The 24,019-nt window shown below is 33.5% G+C and overlaps 1 protein-coding gene across 1 annotated transcript; it reads right to left on the bottom strand.

Annotated features, from left to right (window-relative positions):
- Positions 1–1,535: 1,535 nt before the first annotated feature.
- On the bottom strand, positions 1,536–23,402 carry LOC117334416 (dual specificity mitogen-activated protein kinase kinase 5-like). Its single transcript, XM_033894023.1, has 20 exons — positions 23,201–23,402; positions 15,083–15,131; positions 14,583–14,650; positions 13,153–13,222; positions 12,905–12,945; positions 12,699–12,766; positions 11,970–12,233; positions 11,418–11,457; positions 10,649–10,717; positions 9,836–9,917; positions 9,328–9,438; positions 8,922–8,995; positions 8,386–8,436; positions 7,834–7,905; positions 7,555–7,584; positions 7,168–7,185; positions 6,859–6,891; positions 6,404–6,465; positions 5,623–5,668; positions 1,536–5,277 (listed from the first exon to the last, which is right to left on the bottom strand). Exons 1-20 carry the CDS (start codon positions 23,300–23,302, stop codon positions 5,176–5,178), a joined length of 1,452 nt encoding a protein of 483 aa, XP_033749914.1. The 5' UTR covers positions 23,303–23,402; the 3' UTR covers positions 1,536–5,175.
- Between the last annotated feature and the right edge of the window lie 617 nt (positions 23,403–24,019).

The following is a 24,019-nucleotide window of genomic DNA, read 5'->3' as shown; positions in this document are numbered from 1 at the left end:
ACATGTACATCAGAAAGACCACATTTAATGTCCCAATCGCAACACATAGGATCGATATACTTTTCCCCATTCCTTCCTGATGGATTATACTCCCTGAAATGTCTTTGCAACTGATATGTACAGGATTAAATTGAAATGGAAATATAAGCTATAGAAGTGTATAGTGATTGTTCGAGACACATATATTGGAGTTCTACTTTATGTTGGTACAGGTACATGTAAACAACACTCTCACTGTTGTTCACATATCCTTGAAAATTAATTGATCTTTATCTAGTCAAAATTTATATCCCTAAGAATTTGATTTTCACATTCGACCTTAAACGTGACCTCAACCTCAAGCATACAGACCTGTAACGGTACACAACACACCACCTTGCCTATGCCCTACTCATTTTAAAATCTATATCAATGACCCAGACAACAAATTTAACCTTTAACCTCAAGTTGACATTGACCTTGTGTCAGAAAATTTCACTAGCTACCTTCATTTAATCCAGTGGACATACAAATGACCTTTGACTGCAATATAGCCTAAATACCTTGCCGTGCTATATTATAGCACATGTATCATACAGCATAATGCATACATATGGACCCTGGTTTGGGGATCTGTGCCAACTCAATGTGACACACTTTGTTTGTTCTTTATTTTTTTGTTTAACATCCTATTAACAGCCAGGGTCATTTAAGGACGTGCCAGGTTTGGAGGTGGAAGAAAGCCGGAGTACCCAGAGAAAAACCACCGGCCTACGGTCAGTACCTGGCAACTGGCCCTCGTAGGTTTAGAACTCGCAACCCAGTTGTGGAGGGTTAGTGATAAAGTGTCGGGACACCTTAACCACCGCGACCCCAAGAATGTGACACACTAGCCAGAAGTTAAACTTTGACCTTGAAGAATATTGTATTGTCTGCAACACGATTAAAACTGATAGATACACCACCTAGCACACCCAGAGAAGCTCAAGGTCTCATCAGCCTACCATGTGAAATACAAGTGACTTTTGTCAAAGATAATTGTCATTTTGCAGTGAAAAGACGAAGATTAATAGGAGTAAGCAGAGTCAAGAATTATGGTAGAATGTCATTGTAAAATTATGAAACTATATTTCTGCTACTTTGATTCTGAATGAATGAAATCAATAGATTTGTGTAGATTGATTTAATCAAAGCTAACAAATGAGTATATGTATTTTACCAGCATTTTCATTTCTGTCAGCCAAGCAAATATTGAGGTGAATGGAAATAAGTTGCATCATAGTACAAGTCTAATATATATTTTGCTTCCTTACGATTATTGTTGAAGTCCAAATGTCAAATACCAACATCAGCGATATGGAAAGGTGGCTTCTTGTTGATTGCGGGGGATATATTGCCACATGATAGGACCCTGGCTGACCTGTCAGTGAATTACAATCATAAGGAATCTTACAGATTTCTTGGATATTTGCAAACAAAGTGGTTAGCACACAGATGTCATCAACACAACAAGCTAACCGAGACAATGAGGCTGAACAGACCACAACAACACGATGTAGTTTGTATTAAAGATTTATTGACTTTTAAAAGCAAACATTACAAATGTTTCATAATGGAATCTATGGGAATGTCTAAGGCTAGAATACAATAATCCCTAGTTGACCAGCAACATAGACATAGGACAACCAGCCTATCATTGAATCCTGTAATAAACCCTGGTAATAAGCCCACCTATGTCTATCGCAATGAAATGTTAAAATAGGCTTCATTGTCCTTCAATATCCACCCACCTCTACTTTGAGTAACCAGGCTTATTTGGGATTATTACAGGATAAATGTTGTATATGAGTATAAAATGAGTTAATAAAACTAATAGTTTTGCCTGATTTTTACACCCTACTATATGCCATGGCCTAGCTTTCTAAGCTGAAAAGGGATGGCATCTTTAAGCTCTTGGTAGAAAATATTTTAGTTAACAGGCAATTACAAAAGTTCACCATAACAAATAACACGTATTTAACCGTAAATAAGCCCCTCCTAGTGTTAAGGTATGTAATCTGGGGAGGTTTATTTGTGAACCACTTTCAATTTCAAAATTGATGATTCCTAGGAAAATAAAGGGGGCTTATTCGTGGACAGGGGCTTATTTGTGGACAGGGGCTTATCTGTGGACAGGGTCTTATTTGTGGACGGGCTTATTTGCAGATAAATATGGTTAGTACAGTACATTAATACTAAACAATTACAGATAAGTACAGATACTTTTTCAGACATGCATGTCAATTTTCATCACAGAGTACATAATTATACATAATTTGAGGGCACTATGATCAAATAGTGTTGTCAAGGGATGACAGTACTGTTCCATTTTGAGACAACCCTATTGAACTATAGTGCCCTCAAAAGAAGGTTATATATTTTCAGTATATCATGCTTGCATTAACTTTGTTAATTTTAATAATCAACTGAATATTTCACCAACAGGCCTGTCAGTGTCAACTATTTTCAGTGTCTACCTCAATCATAACGTTAACAGTGATGTTGCAATCTCACGCCAAATTTGATAATGCCCTGCTCGCCTAAAAAAATTGCACCCATGTGTGTATAAGCCAATGGGAAGTCAGTATTCTGTGATTACTATTTTCTATTTTTGTACTATTTTCAATTAAATATATAGCATGGTTACATATTTTGATACAATCTATAAAGTCAAAGATTTTACAGATAATATACAAAATGATTGCAATTTAGCAACTTATAATTCGACACAAAGATTTAAGCAAAAAAGTATACCAGGTATGGACATTGAGAGTACATGTACTATCACACCTCTTCACTAAATATGTGTATATCAATTTTTATCTCAATGCTGCATATCCAATCCTAATTCAAAACAATTACATGTATATTTCATTATTCTAGCATGTAATGATTAAAACACTAAAACTGGCACTTTTCAAACAGTGGATATTATGTTGATGAGGTATATAATATTTAAAAATAAATAGCAGTATCTCATGGCATTATCTGACGCGGTGTACCAGTAATTATTCCATCTCAGTGGCTGTATCAGCTGTGCTGTCAGTCTCGGCCCCCATGGCCATCAGCTGTCATGTCAGCTTACACTATACCATCTGATAGATTGAAACAAGAGGAAGTGACCGAGCTAGATCATAATGCTGTGCCATGGACATATGATTTCTTTGAATGGATAGGGGAACATTTTACATTGAAAAAAAAAATCGTCAAATTTTTGTCACAAAGCTTTGAACTCTTGCCTATTGACAAACATTAACATATTTGTCTCTCGTTTTACTTGTTCAAGGTAAATGTGCTGATTGTGATATGTGTGTAAGAGAGAGCATGATTTATTAAATTTATTTCAATACCTGTTATTGATCAAACCCAGGACCTCTGGATTACTAGTCATACAACTCAACTGATCAAGATATAAAAGAAAAGTTCTCTGTATCCAGGTGGGTTAATGTGGCTAGTATTTACTAGGTTTACATGTGTTTGACTGTTCTCGTTAACTTATGTACATGGCATATTTTTTGGCTGGCAAGGGCTATATATGCAGGTAGAATGTAAGTCAATGGCATACATAGCCCAGTGTAAACAATATAGGATTAGTTGAAGTGGAAATGTTTTAAACAAAGGTTTACATATCATTTGAAATATATAATCATTACTTACACTGCTTCAATCGAGTATTTATTTATCTAAATACAAAAATCACATTATGAATCATACTACACTATTTGGCACATAATACATGGTCTCCCCACCAACATCAGCCTAAAGGACTTGCACAACTAAATCACTATACATGTAGTTGTTTGTCATAAAATAGCTCTAGTGAGCTAATATTGACAGATTGTTACAACACAAACTGCTTGTGTCTTGAATGTATTTGAACTTCAGCACTATTGACTATGTAATTCCAGATTCAGTATAAAGACTACCGACAGGAGCCTGCATTCACCTACACCCACTAAAATGTAATTTATTTTTTACTGTATTGATTTGTAGCTAGTATTATCTTCCGACAATTAACAGACACCATCCTTTTCAACAACTGTCACAGTTCACAATTTTGATTTCACTCCTCACACCTACCGTGTGTTCCTTTATCGGGTTTGTACCAGGTGTACCAAATAAGTACCATATAATGGAACACAAATGAATCTCAAGTGAGTTCCTAAGATGGCAGCCGTCTCTACAAACCAAACGCTTCAAACATAAAAAACGGTTATTTTTCTTTTCACAACGTAATAGATTCCGTCATATATTAGCAGTGTAATTTATACAATTTCATCGCAAATGAAGATTTCTTGTCTCGTTTTTAACAAAACGTACATGAGTATGACGAATGAAGCATCGCAATTCCGCCATTTTGGATCCAAGTGGTACGTTTCAGGAAATGAACCACATGAACCGGTTTGGTCCTCCTAGTATACCGCTCCATTGCGAGTACAGCAGATTTGTACCAGTACAACTGGTACGAACCCGATAAAGGAACGCACGACTAAACATGGGGATACTATTATCAGTAACAACCTGTTGTTAACATGGTAATACCATGATCCAACCATACAGATCGACATTCGATCATCAATTACCTATCACTTGCTATTAATGTAGATCACACATTGTTCTGGTCACTTTAAATATAAGCTAATCCTAATGATCATTATACAGCTATAACTTTCCTTTTGCCCAATGTATTTGAGGCAGCCTACTCTGTATAAAAGCAGAAATCGCTTACAAGCTCCTAGAAAGTGACCTACAGTTGGTTTACTCTGTTGTGTTGGTGGCAGTGTCCTAAACTGCTAACACATACAAGCTCCTATACCGTGAGCTTTCTTTGTATTATCTTTTATCACATAAAGGCTCATACACTGTAACACAGATGACTTTGTCCTGGGACAGTTAACTGGTAAACTTTGATCACACACAAGCTCATACACAGTGAACATCAGCTGAATTTTTCCTGCTGTATTTATGACAGTTTACTCCGTACAAACATTTATCACATACCAGCACCTTCACTGTGAACAACAGCTGACAATGCCCTGTGTTTGGGAGTTTACTTTATATAAACTTTGATCACATACAAGCTTCTACAAGGTGAACATCAGCTAGTTTACTCTGTATATAAACATTTATCACATACAAGCTCCTACACAGTGATGATCAGCTGACTTTTCCCTGTTGTATTTGTGGTAGTTTACTCTGTATAAAAGCAGCTATTACACTAACATTCCCATCATGATGACGCTGTATAAAGGGGTGTGTCTGTAAATATACATAAAAGTTTCATCGATAAATCTTGCAAACATTCGTTATTTTTACAAATTCTTATTACAGAGACACAGGTATCAAGGTGAGGAATGTTGTAAAAGTACATGACAAGTATACATCTACACTTGCAATGTTTTCAGGCTTATTCAGCAATAACATTTTGTTTCAAAGTTTTATCAAAATTATATACTTTCTTTTCCTTTTTATTTATTTTATTTTCAGATTTTCATTTGATTTTTAAAGGAGATAAAATAAATATATTCAAGAATTAGACTGGGATTATTTGAAACATTATCACCTTTAATTTCATTCAAAATGTTCTTAATCTGGATAACTAACCTTTAACAATTCTGTTGTCAGTCGATGGGCTGGGGACTTGCGCATACTGGTAGAGCAACGAGAAAAATGCACATCAATATAATGAAAATTATTATATTATACCTGCAGTCAGAAAAAATCAAACTACAGTTACCATGCATACTTATAGCAAAGCAAAGGGGCAGTTTTTTTTACTGTGAAACACATTTACTACAAAATGCTTCGGACCCCATTTCTACCTGGGAACAGAGATATGAGGCCTTCCCAATATGTAACAAATCTACGGATACTTAACATTAAGCAAGAGATAGGCCAAAACGGTCACCCTAGATCTAAAATACATACTGATAGCTGATCTTTTGTCTGTTTTTAATCCAAGTATTTAACACACATGACCAGTTTGACCCTGAAGTTAGATCAAGATTATTCAAATGTACAAACTGCTCAGTCTGTTGTCAAAGTATGCCACTGCCCAATTTCATGACCATTAAAATGACATACTTTCAAGGTCATTCATTGTTACACCTTTGGTAGCCCTTCATCCCTGCATGCTACTGGATCAATAGCACGACTCTTAGTCTCTTTGATAATGAGAAGTCATTCAGATATCTTAAAACAATTGACCCTTATGACCTTGAAATAGGTCAATGTCATTGATTTAAACAAACTTTGTAGCCATTCATCCCAGTAGACCATGTGGTTAAATTTTCATTGTGTCATGTAACGTGTCAAGCCCCTGTGCCTATAATGTTAGCAGTATTTTCACAAGTGAGTTTTTCTGCACGATGTTATAGTGACCTACCAGTTTGCCACAAAATGTACAAAGTCAGCAGAAAAGTTGGCAGCAGACAGTTCTGGTGGCTCCTAAAAGAAAATCAAACATTTGATTCAGACAAAATACAAGACATCAACAAATTCCAGGAAACAGATTCTTAAAGTTATAGAATAACCAGGTATCCTCAAAATTCTGTATACCCGGTATCAATGAATTCGTAGAGTTTTCACTTTAATAGGAACAATCAAAGATCGCTTTTAATACATGAATGTAGTTTTCATTCAGGATAAATTAAGGATTGCTTTTAATAAATCAATACAGTTTTCATTCAGAAACAATCGGGGATTGCTTATAATGAATCAGTGCAGTTTTTATCCAATTTGGATTGCTTTTAATAGACACTTCTTTGAGAACACAGTAATGTAAATTTAAAACCATATGTACAAAATATTCTATTTACATTGTATATTTTCTATACTTACCTCTGATACAATTACATTCAGAAGGTGCACTGGCTGAAACATAGGGAAATCAAAGATTACATAGCTTACTTCTCTGTCAACAAAATAGTCTAGTTTATGTAGAAATGCCTAAAGCTGACTTCTATAGATTTACTTCACAGACTACACACTGGGGTAGAAGTAATGCATACAGAAATGTATACAATAGGTACACGTATACATCCTTATGGAATGTCTGATTAATATTGGTATCTAGAATATAAAACACTAACAGATCCAGTAATGTGATAATCAGCCAAGTACGGAATCAAATGTAGATCTCATACTTACTGTAGCATAGGATTTTGGCTGAAAAAGAAAAAGAAAAAAAATCAATATAAAACAAAACAGTTCTGTCTATGTTTTAAACAGTGTTATATAAATATTATATTCAAGTTTTTTCTCTCTCCCTCTTTTTTTTTTTTTTTTTTTAAATTGCTAGCATTTTAACATGATATCAATAAGAGTGGAAGGCTTATTACTTCAAATTACTTTGCCTGGTTATTAGTTTTGGGAGAATATAGCTCTTAGAACAAAATCTTCTACATGCAAACTTGACCAATGACTGACTGACCGATAGACACATTCACAGACATAGCTATAACACCACAAGTACCTACATCAAAATCATAATGATGTACTTTTTAAAACTACAAAAGGTGAAAATTGGATACGTACATTTCCATATGGAATTTCACCAGTAGCAAGCTGAAATACAGAGATAACAATAAACATTATCTTCTATTGATTTGGTATTCAAGTAAGTTTAGAGACAAAAATTTGTATGCATAAAATTCCCAATCTACCTCTGAATTTGAATTTTATCTGACAATACATGGCAAATACTGTTTACCTACATTAATCATAATCTGAAACCTTTACAAAATTTCTGTCATATAAAACCAATAAAGCAAATCTCAGGATAAAGAATTTATTTGAAAATTTGAAAATCTCCACCTCAAAGAGCATGAATCCAAGGCTCCAGACTTCAGCTGGAGAGCTATATTCTTCTCCACGTATCCGCTCCGGCTGTGAAACAAAAATACATCTTTATCCTTACCACTCACAAAGCTTAACTTTCAGACAAGAACTAAGCAGTGATTTCACTTACAGTCGCCACAACACTCATCTCACATACAGCTTTATCAGACAATTTTATCAAATCAAACATTGGAATGAATAAATCTTTAACATAGGGAATCAATATATGCAGTAGATATGGAAACAATTTTTCACTTTTTAATTCCAAGTGAATTTTAAAACACTATTAATAAATACATTGTTTAAAATTCATAGGAAATAAGAAATGATCCTACAAGCTTGATGAAAAAGTTGTGACAATTAAAGGTTACCAGTAAATTATCTTGAGATATTGTCATTTAACCAAAGGGAACCTACAGCCAATCACACTTCTATTGGATTTTATTTAAAGTGTGTTCATGGCACAACTTATATCATAATGGGTGTTTTGACATTGATGAGAGAGATTTGACGAAGAAAACTACTTACAGCCATATAAGCGTTGGTTCCCACATAAGTCCTAGTGATAGATTCTATCAGCTGGAAATAAAACAGGAATGGCAGGTTAATTTAGCTATTGTCTTGTCTTTAACAAAATATTGGATTAAAATGCAACTTTCAATAATCCTGGCTGTATGAAACATACTTTCATTATACTAATAGATGTTAAAACAATCAAAACTTTTATTGACAAAAAATTAACATAAATTGGGTATCAATTATATTATCAAACTTAAACCTATAACATTTCTGTGAAACAAACATCTGACTATTCATGGAAGGACACAGTGACTTTTTAAAACCACTGCTGTCTCTAACTTTGAGTAATGGTAAATTTTGTAAATTGAATTCAACTTTTAACATTGAACTCCAAAGAAAACCATGTACACTTGATAAATGTTCTTTACAATTAAGACAGTGTCCTGAAGTCTAAAGTGAAAATTATCTTGATGCAGTCCTAGAAGCATTATTATTGATGTTCATCTTTCTAAGTTCAATCCCACTGCCGTCACTACTGTACCTACCTGGACACTAACTCCGAAATCACACAGCTTTACTTGGCCGGAGGTATTGACTAGAATGTTGGACGGTTTGATATCTGTATCAAAATACAAATGAATTGCAGAGATACATTTGTATGACATGTTATGACAGAAAAAATATAAAGTTTTGAAATAATATCATTGGTTTGTGCCATGCAATGAATTAAAGAGGACCCCCCCTCCCCATCTCAACCCTAGTATTTTTGTTTGCTATTTGGCCCACAAAGAAGATCAACATTAAGGTTAAGATTTTTTTTTTATTTGTATTTTAGAAAAAAATTTCAAATAGAAGCCTTGGCAAGCCTTGTGCTGACCATCTAAGCTCCTTTACTCCGGTAAAGATACCCCTATCTACAGAGCAGATATTTTATTCTCACTGTGTACCCACCTCGGTGTAGTATTTTGAGACTCCACATGTAACACAGGCCCTGGATGATGTACACTGCCATACGTCCGAGGACTGGTTCTGGCACCTGTCCATATCGGTCAAGCGAACCACCTGTAAACACACTGACTGTTAATCTAATTGTAATTGTATTTTATACAGTTCAATTAAAAGAGACAATCATAATTTACAACATCTCACAGAAATATTCATTCAATAGCAGTGTTGTTGTTCCTTTGGGGACTAATGCTACGATTATCATGAATACATCACTGGAAAAAACAAAAGTGAAAACTAAATCGTTGTGAAAAATGAGTTCACTGACAGCTCTATGATGTCATAACATATTTTCTGTGTGTTACCTAGCTTACATGCATGTCATAAGAAAATTAAATAAACAACATACATGTATCTTCTAATATCATTCATGAGAAAAAAATGCATTAGCTACTATTGCTGCATTTATAATAATTTATATTTTCAGCTATTTCATATTTTCTTATCCACTTACCATCCATATACTCTGTGCATATGGAAATTCTGTTTTCCACAAAGAAGGCCTTGTAAAAATCTATGATGGCTGGAGAATTGCACTGTCAACAAAAACATTCCTATGTGAAAAACAACTTGAAACTTAATATTTGATATTTCTCAAGTATTTCAGGAGCAGTAGTGTAAATAGACGGTATGGCAAGATTTGTCATAAGACAACAAACAATGTAGCTTGCCAAATGGGTCACGGTCAAGGTTCGCAGAGTTTCAAGTGTAGTTCTATGTAACAAGGAACTTACATGTTAAATATGAAAGCCCTATCTCATACAGATAACATTCTGTGACCAGAGTCAAAGTTTTTTTTTAAGTAGGTCAAATGCCGCTCTCAATGGAAAGGCCTTGTCATAAGGCCATGTCAAATACCTAGCTGTATCATCATTAGTATTATACTATTGACACAACAAGGTTTTATAAAAACTTAGCTGTCTACGTACAACGCCAACAACTGGGGAATATCAAAGACATTATATATATCCATGATTCATAAACATTTTATCAGATACAGTGAATTATTTTTGTTTGTTTATTAAATCTGTGCTTTTTTGAGAAATATATCTTATTTGGTTTCTACAGAAAATAACCCATGCAAAATTTGTGATTAAGCATTGTGATCATTAACCCCCCTCAAATTATTTACTTCCTCTCTGAAAAATTGCAAAAAAAAAAAAAATCCCCTCCACTCTTCCTCTTCCATAACATTATCCCCCTACCACTTGTACATGTATGTACCAGGCCCCTTTCTCCCTTATTGTTATTACAGGTAAAAGATTACCTTGCTGAGTATTTCTAATTCTGAGATGATTTGTCTCTGTACATCTACATCTACATCCAATTTCATCACCTGTAAGGACAAAATATAGACAGTCAAGTTGTTGTTTAGTTAATGCTTCAGGAAATGGGAAACCTGTGCAAGTTAAAGAAAGAACAAAAGAATTCCACATATCTGGACATTCCAGATAACACAATAATTTAGTAAGTTTTGATTAATTACAGAACATGTGGTCAACATTTTCAAAATTAGCAATGGTACAGTTTAATTAAATTTCTGAACTTTAATATTTTTTTGTAAACTTTATTTATTTTACAACAATTGCGAAACAAGTTATATTAACTTATATTAATCACGCTTGTTGGCCCGGATAGAAGTGCGCGAGGGGGTTTTACTGTGGGAGGAAACCGGAGTACCCGGGGAAAACCCACGTGGTCGGGCAGATGACCCCTTACCTTTTCACGTTTGATCGGGGAATCGAACCCCTGGCCAGCCTAGGTGAAAGGCAAGTGTGTTACCACTGTGCCACCCGACCACCCAATATTGTTTTAATTTTATGTATTACTAGACTAAGTCTAGATAGACAAGTTTGCAGATGGCTAACAGCTATGAAATTTACATTAGAGTACATTTTGCTGTTATGTATCACCTTCAGTTGATAGCTAAAATTGTGCCAATAACTTTATGCTATATCAAATCCCTGTATTAACATAATATACAATGTAAATAATAATAATCAGTGGTCCGAGTCTGCTTGTATAGCAAATCTTACCTTGACAGCCATTATAGTACCAGTAGGTTTATGGTAAGCCCTGAAAGAAGAAACAAGACAAAAATTCATAAAATACACTGTAAGAAGAACACAATTATGATCAATATGATTTTAAATTCCTTCAAACTACCTGAATCAAAACAAAATCACATGAAATATGGTGACTCACATTCTGGCATACAGAATTTGGGGGAATGTTTGATCTTTTGTGATCACCGGTCATATATTGTTCAATGTATTTATTCTGAATACACTTAAGCCATTTATGTTCTCTCTTATAGGCTTGAATCAATTTACAGTAATCTCAGCTGGTCAATATTTTCCCATACGGACATGTTCCAAACCGATTTTATTTGCTTAAATCAAAGTTTCAAGAGCTAGCATTATTGTATCTCCATCAAAGTTGTAGAGTACAGGGTACTTCGCACTGGTGGGGATTACCAATCTTTTTGGCCTCACCACCAAGTCCATAAACTGTCATACGGACCTTGGTCTGAAGCAATATCATGCACAGGTATATAAAATTATGTTACCTGTACTGTATTTCCTTACCTGTGTACCAGACCTCCATTTCCCTTCCCTAGTAATTCCAACACCTGCAAATCAGAGTCACCTATCACCATGTTTGATAAAATTTGGCGTAGACTAGCTCCACCTGGTGGCTGATAGGCAACCGAATTTGTCGGTGGTTGCTGGTACCCAGCTTGCTGAACCTGTTGTTGAACCTGGTGTTGTTGAACCTGTTGTTGTTGAACCTGTTGTTGTTGCTGTTGATATTGGTTTTGAGGTTGATTATTTACTGAGTTGGTGCTCTGACTGCAAAATAAGTATAAAAGTGTGAATGATTAGGAAAAAAGACACATTCCTGACTGGTCTCCTGTGTGATAATTTTTTGTTCCACCAACTGAGCAAAAGAAGCATGCTATGTCAGCCGTGTGACAGAGACTGTATAGATATTCAACACCATCAATGTGCAATACCATTCCTTTTACACAAATCTTCTTTTTACCAGCTAAGGCTCTTAACACCCTAGAATTTGGGTCAAAGCGACTTATTCAATTGATGAAGTCTAATGGATCAGTAAAATTTTTACATATTCATCTGCTAAAATTCTGTCAAACTGGCCAAAAATGAATTACCTATATGCTGATTCCAATTAGGCTCTGTCTGATATCAATATAACAAAGCACAGAGGGAATCTAATTTAAATTCTATTGATAATTATATATCATAAATTCAACTTTTGTCACTCATTCCTCATAAACTGCATCCATAACTTACCCAACAGAAGGTTTGACCCCCGCAACAAGCTTGGCTGGTTTACTAGTAGATTGTTTGTCTGTTTTTATCTGTAATAAAATTCAATTTAACAGCTTAACAGGAACAGTTATATTTTAGTAATCAGGCATAAATTTACAGATTTGACTCTTCAAAGGTTATTTTTTTTCACACAAATCCACCTCCAGGAAATAATCCAAGAATATTACCTTTAATCCATGAATGTTTCTGTTTTTTGCTGTCTTTCCCACTGTAAAAATAAACCAGTGTTTTTTGTTTATACAAAAAAATAAAATAAAGCTAAGGAGGCATTTCAGTGTACACCCACAACAAGTAATTAACCTATAATCAATATTGTTGCAAGCTCTACTGTCAAAATTCAGGCAAGTTTTCAATTCCTCAGATGTTATGAAGAATAAACTCTATGGTTTTTGACAAATTTGAATGTATTACATACCTCTAGGGTAGATAATCAGAGGGGGCAGCAATCCTCGAACCATGTCCTCCTCACTTAGTAAGCTAAAATACTATAATACCAAATTTGCAATTAGTAAGCTAAAATACTATAATACCAAATTTTCACTTTAATAGTAAGCTAAAATACTAAAATACCAAATTAAGTTGTTTTGGTTTTATATCATCAAGTACATATATTTTCCTGACAATCTGTTATCTAAAATTGGTCTTCCCATATTTTTTTTCATATTTTCTCTATCACATCGACTTTACTGTTATCTTCATTTTGTAGTCATATATATGTATGTATATTTTACATAACATACCAAGTTGAGCCTCTATTTGCTATATGTCCACCCATGAAATATCTGACTGTTCCAGTTGGTTTGTACCACTATCTATAGACATTATTACTAGGGAATGGCTATGGTAACAATTAGCTATGCACAAGTGTTTCAGCAATTCATTAGTAACATAGTCTTGAAAACATGACTTAACATGTAAATAGATTAAATTTTATGAAGCTCCCTTGAAAAAAATTACTATATATAGATTAAATCTTATGTGGCTTCCTTTTAACCATTTAGAATTCAATACTCAATGGTGCATATTTTTCAAGAATGAAAAAGCATGATGAAGGTTAATGATTTTAAATCTTACAACTAACAAGTTCATTTGTGACTGCAATCAGAACTTTTACAGTAATTATTTGATCCCTAGAATTAATTTTGTCTTCTATTTCTCCAAGAATGTTTATATCTATTTCATATATTTTGACCCTCATATTTGTTATCTAACTTTTGAAATTTCTGTCCATTTTCACAGCAATGAACCTGACCTTTGCAGGGCATCCATGGCCAGTAGACCATTGAGAGTACGTTTTCAACTTCCCAAAATGAGATCTGACTCTCGAGATTGTATATATGACATATTTTGACCCTTCAGATTTCTGAGAAATAGTGATATGACTTTTGAAATTGCTAAAAGTCAATGGTAAACTAGATGCCCTGCCTTTGTACACTGTTTACACAATATAATGTGACCCTGATAGCCAGTGATAATGGATTCAAATAAAAAAAAACATGGTCAAGATTTAATTTGTACTATAAGCTATTAATGATATGTAAGTTTATGTAAGTAATCCCTGTCAAATATTTATACCTTGTTATTCAGTAGTTCATTACAGTACACCAAGTCTATTTATGAAAGTTCCATACATGTATTTTCAAGAAAGTAGGGAACATTTACAAAATCCCAGATAATAGTTGCTGAATACATTATAATTATTTTCCTGGTATAATCAATAATTTAAACAGAGCTAAATTACACAGGAATCAGATAAGGCAAATTGTCCATGCATAAGAGTTTTAATATCTTCAGAGTATCCCAAATGACTAAGATCTTACATCACTATTTTGAGGAACAACTCACCATCTGGAACATTGTACTCATCTCTTCATCACTCCGGACAGTGATTCTATCCCCTTCTTCATCCTCATCTGTAAATATCAACTTCCAATTAAAATTTTTATGTCAAAATGATGTTAACATAAATATCTATAAATGTCTTGAAAACAAAAAAAATCAATGTAATTTCTATTTAAACTAGGCAATGAGTTGCCTATAGATATCTTTACACAGGCTTTTTATTGTGAAATGTCAATGGTACATGACCTCTGACCAATTTACCTTGATCGATGTTGGTTGACCTTTAAAATTTTGATTTTGCAGTGTTTTACTATGGTATATAATTATGATTAACTGAATCTGGTGAGGTATGGGTTTGGGTTTGTGCAATCTGATTAAAATCAGCTGTTACATGGCTACGTTTACTATGTACTACATAGCACTGTAACAGGTGCTTTTAATCAGATTGGGGTTTGTGTAATCAAAAGGAATGGACTTTTACGTAAATGTGTATTCATACTTACATTCAAATGCAGTAATAGATGCTTGGGGTAACACTTGCGAAATGACTTCCTGAAACAGATACATGCACAGATGTAACAAGGTATAAAACAAGAGGCCAAGAGGGCCTGCATCACCCACCTGGATACTTCAGTAATCATTGCAAAATGGTCTTTTTGAGCTGCCCCTCCCAACAATGGTTGAAATCAAATGTGGACCAAATACTGCCAATCTTACAGAAAAAGGAGTTTAAAAAAATGTTATCATTCCCATATATTGGCTCCACCCTCTGGCCTCAGGGGAGTATCACTCCTCATTTATGCAATATTGAATCTCCTATGCTCAATAATGCTCCTGACTAAATTTCATCAAAATCCATTCAGGCATTCAAAACTAGTAGTGATTTAAAGGAAATGTTGATGGACAACAGATTGACAATGGGCAGACGGCAGATATCGATGCAGCACAGTGGCCACCATGGCATAAGTTCACCAGCCTCGATATCCTGCAATTTACCGGGAAACCACAATATTTTATTCATCAATATCAATAAAACTAGCTTACTTCTGGTTGCACAAGGGTCTTTTTTGACTAGTTGTAACATTTAGGATTGAACTTGTGGTCTACTCCTTGCCAATATTTATTGATTCTTGATTTGATTACATTGACTGTTAGGAAGTTTACTTCTTGATTTGGGAGATCATTCTAGGAATTTACTTCCCAATTGCTGAAAGGCGTCTTATGCTGGATCTTTCTCGACTATCTTTAATTTTATATCTTTGCCTTCGGTTCCTCTATGGTTGTATATCTCTAACTTGTTGTATCAATATTGTTCACCATTTTACAGACTTACAGCATATCTGACCGTAGTCTTCTTTACTCTAGGGTGGTGGTCCTAATCTAATCAGCCTAGCTGAATATGATGGATCCCGGCTTGACTTTTTACTCAAATACACTCAAATATACTCAAATACACTCAAATACACATAAAATATACTCAAATACACAAAAATATACTCAAATACAAATGTATTTCACACACATAACCTTATTTTGTGCGTAACATGGTCGATCTTGGTGATTCTTACGAACTATGATACCGGCCGGGGTCGGTTGGGATATTTAGGCTTTGCAGAAATTGACTTGGAATTATCGAAACGTTGGGAAATGGGACTTATTTGAGCATTGTTTTCAGAGAACAGAGCCAAATATTGTTCTGAAATGCCCAACTGTATCATATGCAAAACATTAGGGGTTTATTTGACCGAGAAGTAGTTTAAATCAATGTTTTAATCATTCGCGATTCGCGGCCCGATTGTCGTCAGAGTTGAATTACAGAAATGGCCGATAATGGACCCGAAATCGATATTTTCATAAGAGAATGGACTCAATATATGGTATTCTTTGATGTCTATAGAGGTCATATGTAAAATATCTTAGATTAATTTTCACTAGAAGTATTTTGAAATAATTGTCAAAAAATCTGATTTACGACCCCATTGCCGTCAGAGTTGAATTGTCAAAATGGTCGATAACGGACCTGAAATCAATATTTTTATGATATAATGGACCCAAAATAGTATTCTTTGGTATATATAGAGGTCACATGTAAAATATTTTTCATTTATTTTCTCAAGAAGTATTTTAAAATGATAATCAAAATACCCCATTCACGAACCAATTTTTGTTTACGCATTGGGCGCGAATAAAATAAAAAGGAGCAGGAAAACTGAAATCCGGATTATCTACTCACAAATGCAAAAATACTCATACTAGATAGTTATAATTAATATTTATTGCAAGAATTTTTATACTGTGTTTGATTCTCTGTATAAAATTGTTGTCAAATTTGTGGTATTTTGTAAAACAATTCATTTTTATTGAATTTTTTCCCCCTCACAAATCCATATTTCAATCTTTGAGTAATTAATTCATGGAAAATTGAAGTCAAGGCAATGAATTAATATTTTCCTTAGTAATTTTTCGATAAACTGTAAAAAAGTTTCCAGATGACTTTTTGTGCCATATGCTGTCATAAAATTTCAGTTATAATTTTAAAATTAAATTACATGTAGTATGTTCATATTTGATAGCCAAGTTGTCAATATCCACAAAGCGAGTGTAGTCTACTGTAATCTCAATCACTGAGTGGATAGCATTACATATGAATATTACTGTAAAATACCTGTAGTATGAAGAGATATGTGACCAACTTTAGAATGAATGATATCAAATTTAGATTATATTTCAAGAGCAATAGGTGGATTATTAGAAATGACTTCCAAATGAAATCAACATATCCGTGTAACTTTAGCAGGATTTCATCATTGTTTAAAATCAGACTTTAAAAAATCATCATATATAATCATAAACCATCAGCTGTATAACAATTAAGAGATTCCAGGGGATCTTGGCGTCCACCATTGAGATTGATCTCTTTTCTACTTTTCCCTTCTTTCCCCTATTACTTATTATTCATTTGATTATATCGGAAACCTACATTTGAATTCTAAGATAGATCTTAAGAAAAAACTTTTGGAAATGTATCAATAACAGATTAAACTGTTGAAACTGATGGTGGGCTGGCTGGCTTAAAGCCATTTTATTTTCCTGATCAGACTAGAAGATAAATAGGAATTGTTGATGTACTTCCATCTGATGATGGCAAAAAATCTTTATTCCATGTAGATTTTCATTTTTTGTATAAATAAATACTTAAAACATTTGACCTTTTTTTAAGTTTTAGGAAATACTACTTGTAACTAAGTGTGTTACTAGTGACGGTATGATGATTGGATATATAATCTATTAACTAGTGATGGTATGATGATTGGATATAATCTATTAACTAGTCCTTTAACATTAACTGATCTGATATTAGTTTTTTGGTTGCTTTCGGGTCCTTTGATCACTGTGTTAAGTCCCTGAGCATCATTCAAGTATCCTAGGATAAAACAACTATTATTGGTTTTTGCTATACAGCATCCATCTCTTAATTTATTTCGAGAGATATTAATATCTTGTATCTTTTGTGCAATCCTAAATCATGTTGTAAAGATCTTCAATATTTATTACTTGTCATTTTCAGAAAAGTGTTTGTACTCTGTAGGATCATGCAGATATTGTTAGAAACATTTGAAATTAATCCCCAAACACATTATTGTAATGATTTCCTTATAATACATGTATACTGCATTGCTTTCCATTTAAATGTCGAAAGGAAATGAAAATCTTCTGGAACATTTTCTTTAGGGTGGTTACGCAAAACAATTGAAGTGATATAATACAACCAATATTATATGTAAGAATGTTGAAAGTCATATTGGTTGTGTTGTATAACTTCCATTTATGTTATTACCTTAACTTGGTGATGAGTAATTAGATTATGAGCATTATAATATGGCCATGGTTTACTACTTAATAAGATCAAGTTTCTGTGTGATATATTGTTTGGTTTTATTTACTGGACAATATTAATTTGCCACATTTTAGTTAAATTTTATAAATCACTCCCCCTCAACACTTTCACAGATATGTATGTTATTTCTACAATATTTGTAGATAAATTTTTCACACCTTGGGAGATGATTGACACGCCTGTGTAACTTACACTAATGGACCAGTGTATTGAAAGATTCCCCCTAAGGCTATAACTGAACTGTCCAGGTAATGAAAGGGTGTCACACCTGTGTTAGCAGGTGGAGAGAGAGGGAGAGATGGGGGAGGGGGTCCTATAACCTCCAATTTTTACCTGCGAAACAAGATTTAATTTCCTAAAAACTAATTAAACCAGATATAAAATGAATTATCTTAAACTGGTCATTTAACATCAGTATAAAAACTCAATTTTAAAGATGAGTATGAATTAAAAATATTGTATCAGGGACTCAGCTTGTTACTCTTCTTTTGCACCTCGCGCAATTAATATTAAGTACATCAAATATAACATAATTACATTAAAATATAACATAAGCAATAAGAACATAATTATAAGCTTTCTACAATTATAGCACATTTTACCAAAATAAGAATATATGTGATAAACTCATAATAAACCTTAATTTATATATAGTATACCACAATATCCCAAAATTTGTTAATATAAAAAAGAAACAAAAACAACATTAAACTGATAAAAGAGGCATAATACAGGCAAAATATTTCATATAGATTCTATGGAGACCCTTAAATAGTTCAAGGAGAAATAAGTTTAGACCATCAGGTGTTGATTCATATGGGCTTCAAAATTTACTCTGTGATGATATGATTGAATATTATGGTCCATAAGATGGTTTTACCTCTTATAAGGAAACCTCAAGGATTCTACTTCAAGTGCACTAAACATGTATGTTTAACGTTTTCCATAATTAGGTAAAGGCTTAACACATATCTTTGTTTTAACTTTTTAATTTCCTATCAAAAACAGAAATACACCAGGATTGTATATTAATATATATGTGTACATTTATATATTCAGATGATTTTTTTTTCTGTGTGAAGTATAGGCATATCATCTAAAAACAAACTAAAAGCAAAAAAAAAACAAAAAATGCAATACATGAATTTTATTCAATTTTATTTGAGAGGTTGCATTTTGCCTGAATATACTTATAATATGTATGCACATGTATATATATTTGCAAAAATCCTCTGTTCATGAAGTTGTAAAATCATCTGTTCATAAAGTTGTTAAATCATCTTTTTATTACTTTACAAAATCCTGGTGATATTCATTAAGATACTGAATACAGAAATTTATTATTTCTTATGGAAAAGTTCATCAGACAAGATAAAAAGAGATGTAATTATTAAGAATTGTAGTGAAAGCGATCTGAAAATGAAACATTTATACAATCTTTTATTTTAGTAACAATAGAAAATAAGAGCATTTTTAAAATAGATTGGTATAGAAAAGGATTTATATAGAAAAATGTAAAGTCAAAGAAAATAGCAATGGTAGATTTTACAGCTATACAGAATTAATAGAGAAATTCAATATTCATACTAACTTTCTCACTTATCAAAGTGTCAAAAGTGCTATAAAAAAGAATTTTTCCAAAGAAGAAATCTCCACTGAATTCATAAAACTATCTTACATACCTGCCAACTTAGATTTTTTTTCAAACAGAAAAGAGGAGCAAGATAATTTTATAACTGTCTGTGTAAAAATAATATAGAATCTACTGGAAAAGGAAAATGGGAAGTATTGTTTGATTTTGATGAAAATACATCTATAACACAACATGCCAGGAAAAGAGTCTTGTCTTTATCAGCTTTGAAAAATTACATCAAAGAAACATACCACACTCTAAGATATATTGCAACCAGTAAAGGGAAATCATCTGAACTTCTTTAATAAGGACTGGGAAATATGGGAAAGACTACTGGTCTATACAAAAATAATAAAAACGTTTAGAGGTTTCATTCTATTTTTGGAATTTCATATTTTATATGAAAATATACATTTGAAGAATGTGTATCCTATACTCAACTTAGGCTTGAGAAAATGCTGACCTGCTTTAGATTTCACAGGAAGGACTATAAAGTATTCATTTTATCAGTTATAATCACAGTTTCTGTGCTAATGGCAATATAAATACAGTATACTATAAAACACACGTTAGCTTTTAGCTTCTACATTGTCCTTCATCTTTTGATCCAAATGACCCTGACCTCTCACCCAGAGTGACCTAGCTTTGTCTTGGTCAGAAGTTGGTCATGAACAATAAGTATGAAAGTTAAGGAACTACAATTGTATTGTGGATGGACAGACAAACAAACAAACAGACAGAGTGATTACTATAGGGCACCTGTATGGACCTGATTAAGAAAAACCATGTCATTCCTACATTAAAGGAAATATTAAGGAATTTTTCCTATTGGACTCAACACTAAGGGCTCCATAGGTCACAGAACACATTATATGAAGTCATAATTAATTTCCTTAAATTGGCGGCTTTACATGGCTCAAAGACAGCTCAGACCAAAGTTGGACAAAAACCTATCACTAATTTGAAAAAGAAGAAGGAAATTTGCCCATTAGATTTGAAGAAAATTAAAATCTAAATAGTTTACAGATAATTGTGTTACAATATGCCATAAAAATAGATGAGACTGGACAAATGTTTTCGTTCATTCTAATAAAAATCTTGTCATTAATGCGTGAGAAAATGATAAAACACATTTTGATTTAAACATATTTTATTGTATCTTAATTTATACATGGGAATTGGGCACAAGTTATCAAACTTATATTAAGCCCTTTCCCTATATAATTTTACATACATATAATACATTTATTTTTACAAAATATATTTACATATGAGAGAGAGAGACAGAGAGAGAGAGACAGAGAGAGAGTTATAATGAAGATATAATTTAAAAAAAAAAATCATTGACTATAGATTATCAAATAAATAAACAATTCCAATAAACTATTCCGATGCCGATAGCAGAAGTTCACACTATTCACTTTTCAAAACACTCTGATCTGCTGTTTCTAAAGTTCATCACATCCTGTGCCATGGTTAGCTCTCTCCGTTCGCTTCCTATGCCTCCTGAAAATTTGATTATCTTTTGCCATCAGCATCGGAATAGATATGATAAGCACACATAAATTTACACAGATATATATATAGAGAGAGATAAGGAGAATTAAAATCTATACAATAAAACACATGAACAATAGTGCATCAAACACAGTCATTAGTGCATGTATTGTTATATTTTGAGTATAAGTGACACTTGGACAAGGACGAACGGAAACTTTTCCTTTAATCCACGATAATTCCGTTTAATGCTGAAAGTGACTATAACCTGACAAAAAAGTCTATTTCCTCAACTAAAAAAACTATTTGTGCATGAGTAAATATTCTTTGCATACATGGCATTTTATAGTTTATGTATTGAAAGAGTATTTAGATTGAGTAACAATAATACATGTACTATTTTATATATTTAGTAGAAAGAGACAGGCAGACTAAGATCCTTGAAAAAAATAATAATCAAATATATTTGTAGGAAAGAGTCAGGCCTTAAAAAACATTAAAGAAAACCAGACTGACGTTTTCAATAGGTATGATAGGTTGTATAGGAAAAGGAGTTACCTCCCTTGCAAAGTTGTTGGTTTATTTTTGTGTTTTATCAGGCCTTATGTCGTAATATTTACAACTTAATGATCACATTACATACAAATTGATGTTATAGAAGTGAATTTTATTTGTATTTGGGTATTTTTTTTGTGTATTTGAGTATATTTGAGTGTATTTGAGTGTATTTGAGTATATTTGAGTGTATTTGAGTAAAAAGTCAAGCCCGATGGATCCCTTAAGCATGGTCACCCTTCTCTGGATGTTTTCTATTGCCAATATATGGTCTTTTTTAGCATTGGAGACCATATCAGTGTTGCAGTCTCGAAGTATAAGGACAAGAGATTTGTAAAGATTTAGGAACATTTCCTGGTTCGGCACTGGTTGATACATGTTAACATTTTAAATATAAGACTCATATTTTGGTTTGCGTCAGCAACAGATGACTGAATAGGATTACTATTTTAAGTCTTTGTCTACCATTATTCCTAGGTCTCTTTCCTTGCCTTCCATTTCAACAGGAGATATGGTTCTTTAGTGTGTTATGATAAAGTTGGTATGATTCTTTTCTTGACCTATGTAGATTTTCAGATATTTAAATTTATTTACATTAAGCTGTACATACAATGTAACGTTATGCCATTTATCTACATTAAACACTGTTTGCTACAATATACACTTGCTGCTGATGTATGTTAGTTATCCCCACGGGGAAAAAAGAAATAACAAAAAACTGGATACACCTCATACATGTCCAGTACAGCACTCACTTATTTATATGAGTCATAAGTTATGGTAAGTTCTAAAAATAAATCTAAGTCAAGTAATGTAGGTTCTAAAAATAAAACTAAGTCTACTGTACCAAACGATATTGTAACAACTTAATAAGACGGTTACTGGATAGATATAAAGTGCATTCTCATAAACAAATCACAAGGTTTTGGGACTGTTATGACAATGTACCTAGAGTTAAAACATTTGAAACTGAAAACGTTTTCTTTGCAGTCGTCTGCAAAACAGAATTTTTTTATCAGGAGGGGAGTGATTTCTTACTAATGCCTGATGGAACGTGATTTCTCCTGGCTGTACCATCCAGTCCATGTCCTGTTCTTGTTCTGTTCTAATTCTCACCGTAAACGGCGGTTGTATATTCATAGTGAGACAAATCGAATGTTTGCCTACGTCTGAAATACACAATCCATTTCTAAGAACATCTTTATGCCAAGGGAGATAACTACATCGTTTCCTGTTGGTAGGGTAAGCCTAAAATACGGAAAACCAAATCAGCTCTGTTAAGTCGTGTAGTGGGACAGTATGCTAGGGGATGGTTCTGATATCGGACTATCTTAGCTGTACTAGGCTAGTTAAGATGCTGGACGCACACATCAGATTTTAAAATATTATCCTGCTTCGGTTTCTTATACAGTAAGCCTTTTCACGTTAACTGTGGTTAAATAATTTGTTTAATGATAGGGAAATACTAAAGGGCGGAACGGTATGACATGAACCAGAGCAAATAATGTCTGAGGCCACTAGCAGATCCGGGTGGTGGGGGATGGTGGTGGTGGTGGTGATGGGGGGTCCTAGTCCTGGGGGTCAGGACCCCCCCCCCCCCCCCCCCCCCCTTTTTTCGGAGGAGGAAATTTTTTTTATAGCCTTAAAAATGCCTTGGTGGCCCCAAGACCCCTCGCCAAAAAAATCGGCTACGGCGCTCGCAATCACTAACTTACTGGACCCCCATTACGCGAAACTAACGCATAAAAACGTGAAACTTACGCGTTATTACGCGAAACTAACGCGTTATATCACGAATATATAAATATAGATATAAGAAGTATCGGCTACTTTTTAAGAGTATCGACATGAGACACC

The sequence above is a fragment of the Pecten maximus genome, chromosome 9, assembly GCF_902652985.1.
Source record: "Pecten maximus chromosome 9, xPecMax1.1, whole genome shotgun sequence".
Taxonomy (NCBI): domain Eukaryota; kingdom Metazoa; phylum Mollusca; class Bivalvia; order Pectinida; family Pectinidae; genus Pecten; species Pecten maximus.
The sequence above is the reverse complement of the archived record's forward strand: the minus strand, read 5'-3'. Positions and strand labels throughout refer to the sequence as shown.

Coding starts and splice junctions, on each gene's coding strand:
- LOC117334416 (XM_033894023.1), bottom strand. CDS start 23,302: ATGAATATACAACCGCCGTTTACGGTGAGAATTAGAACAGAACAAGAA. Junction 12,234..12,698: donor GGGGTCAAACCTTCTGTTGG/GTAAGTTATGGA, acceptor CTTATTTTGCAG/TCAGAGCACCAACTCAGTAA. Junction 7,906..8,385: donor GAACCAACGCTTATATGGCT/GTAAGTAGTTTT, acceptor TTTGTTTCACAG/CCGGAGCGGATACGTGGAGA.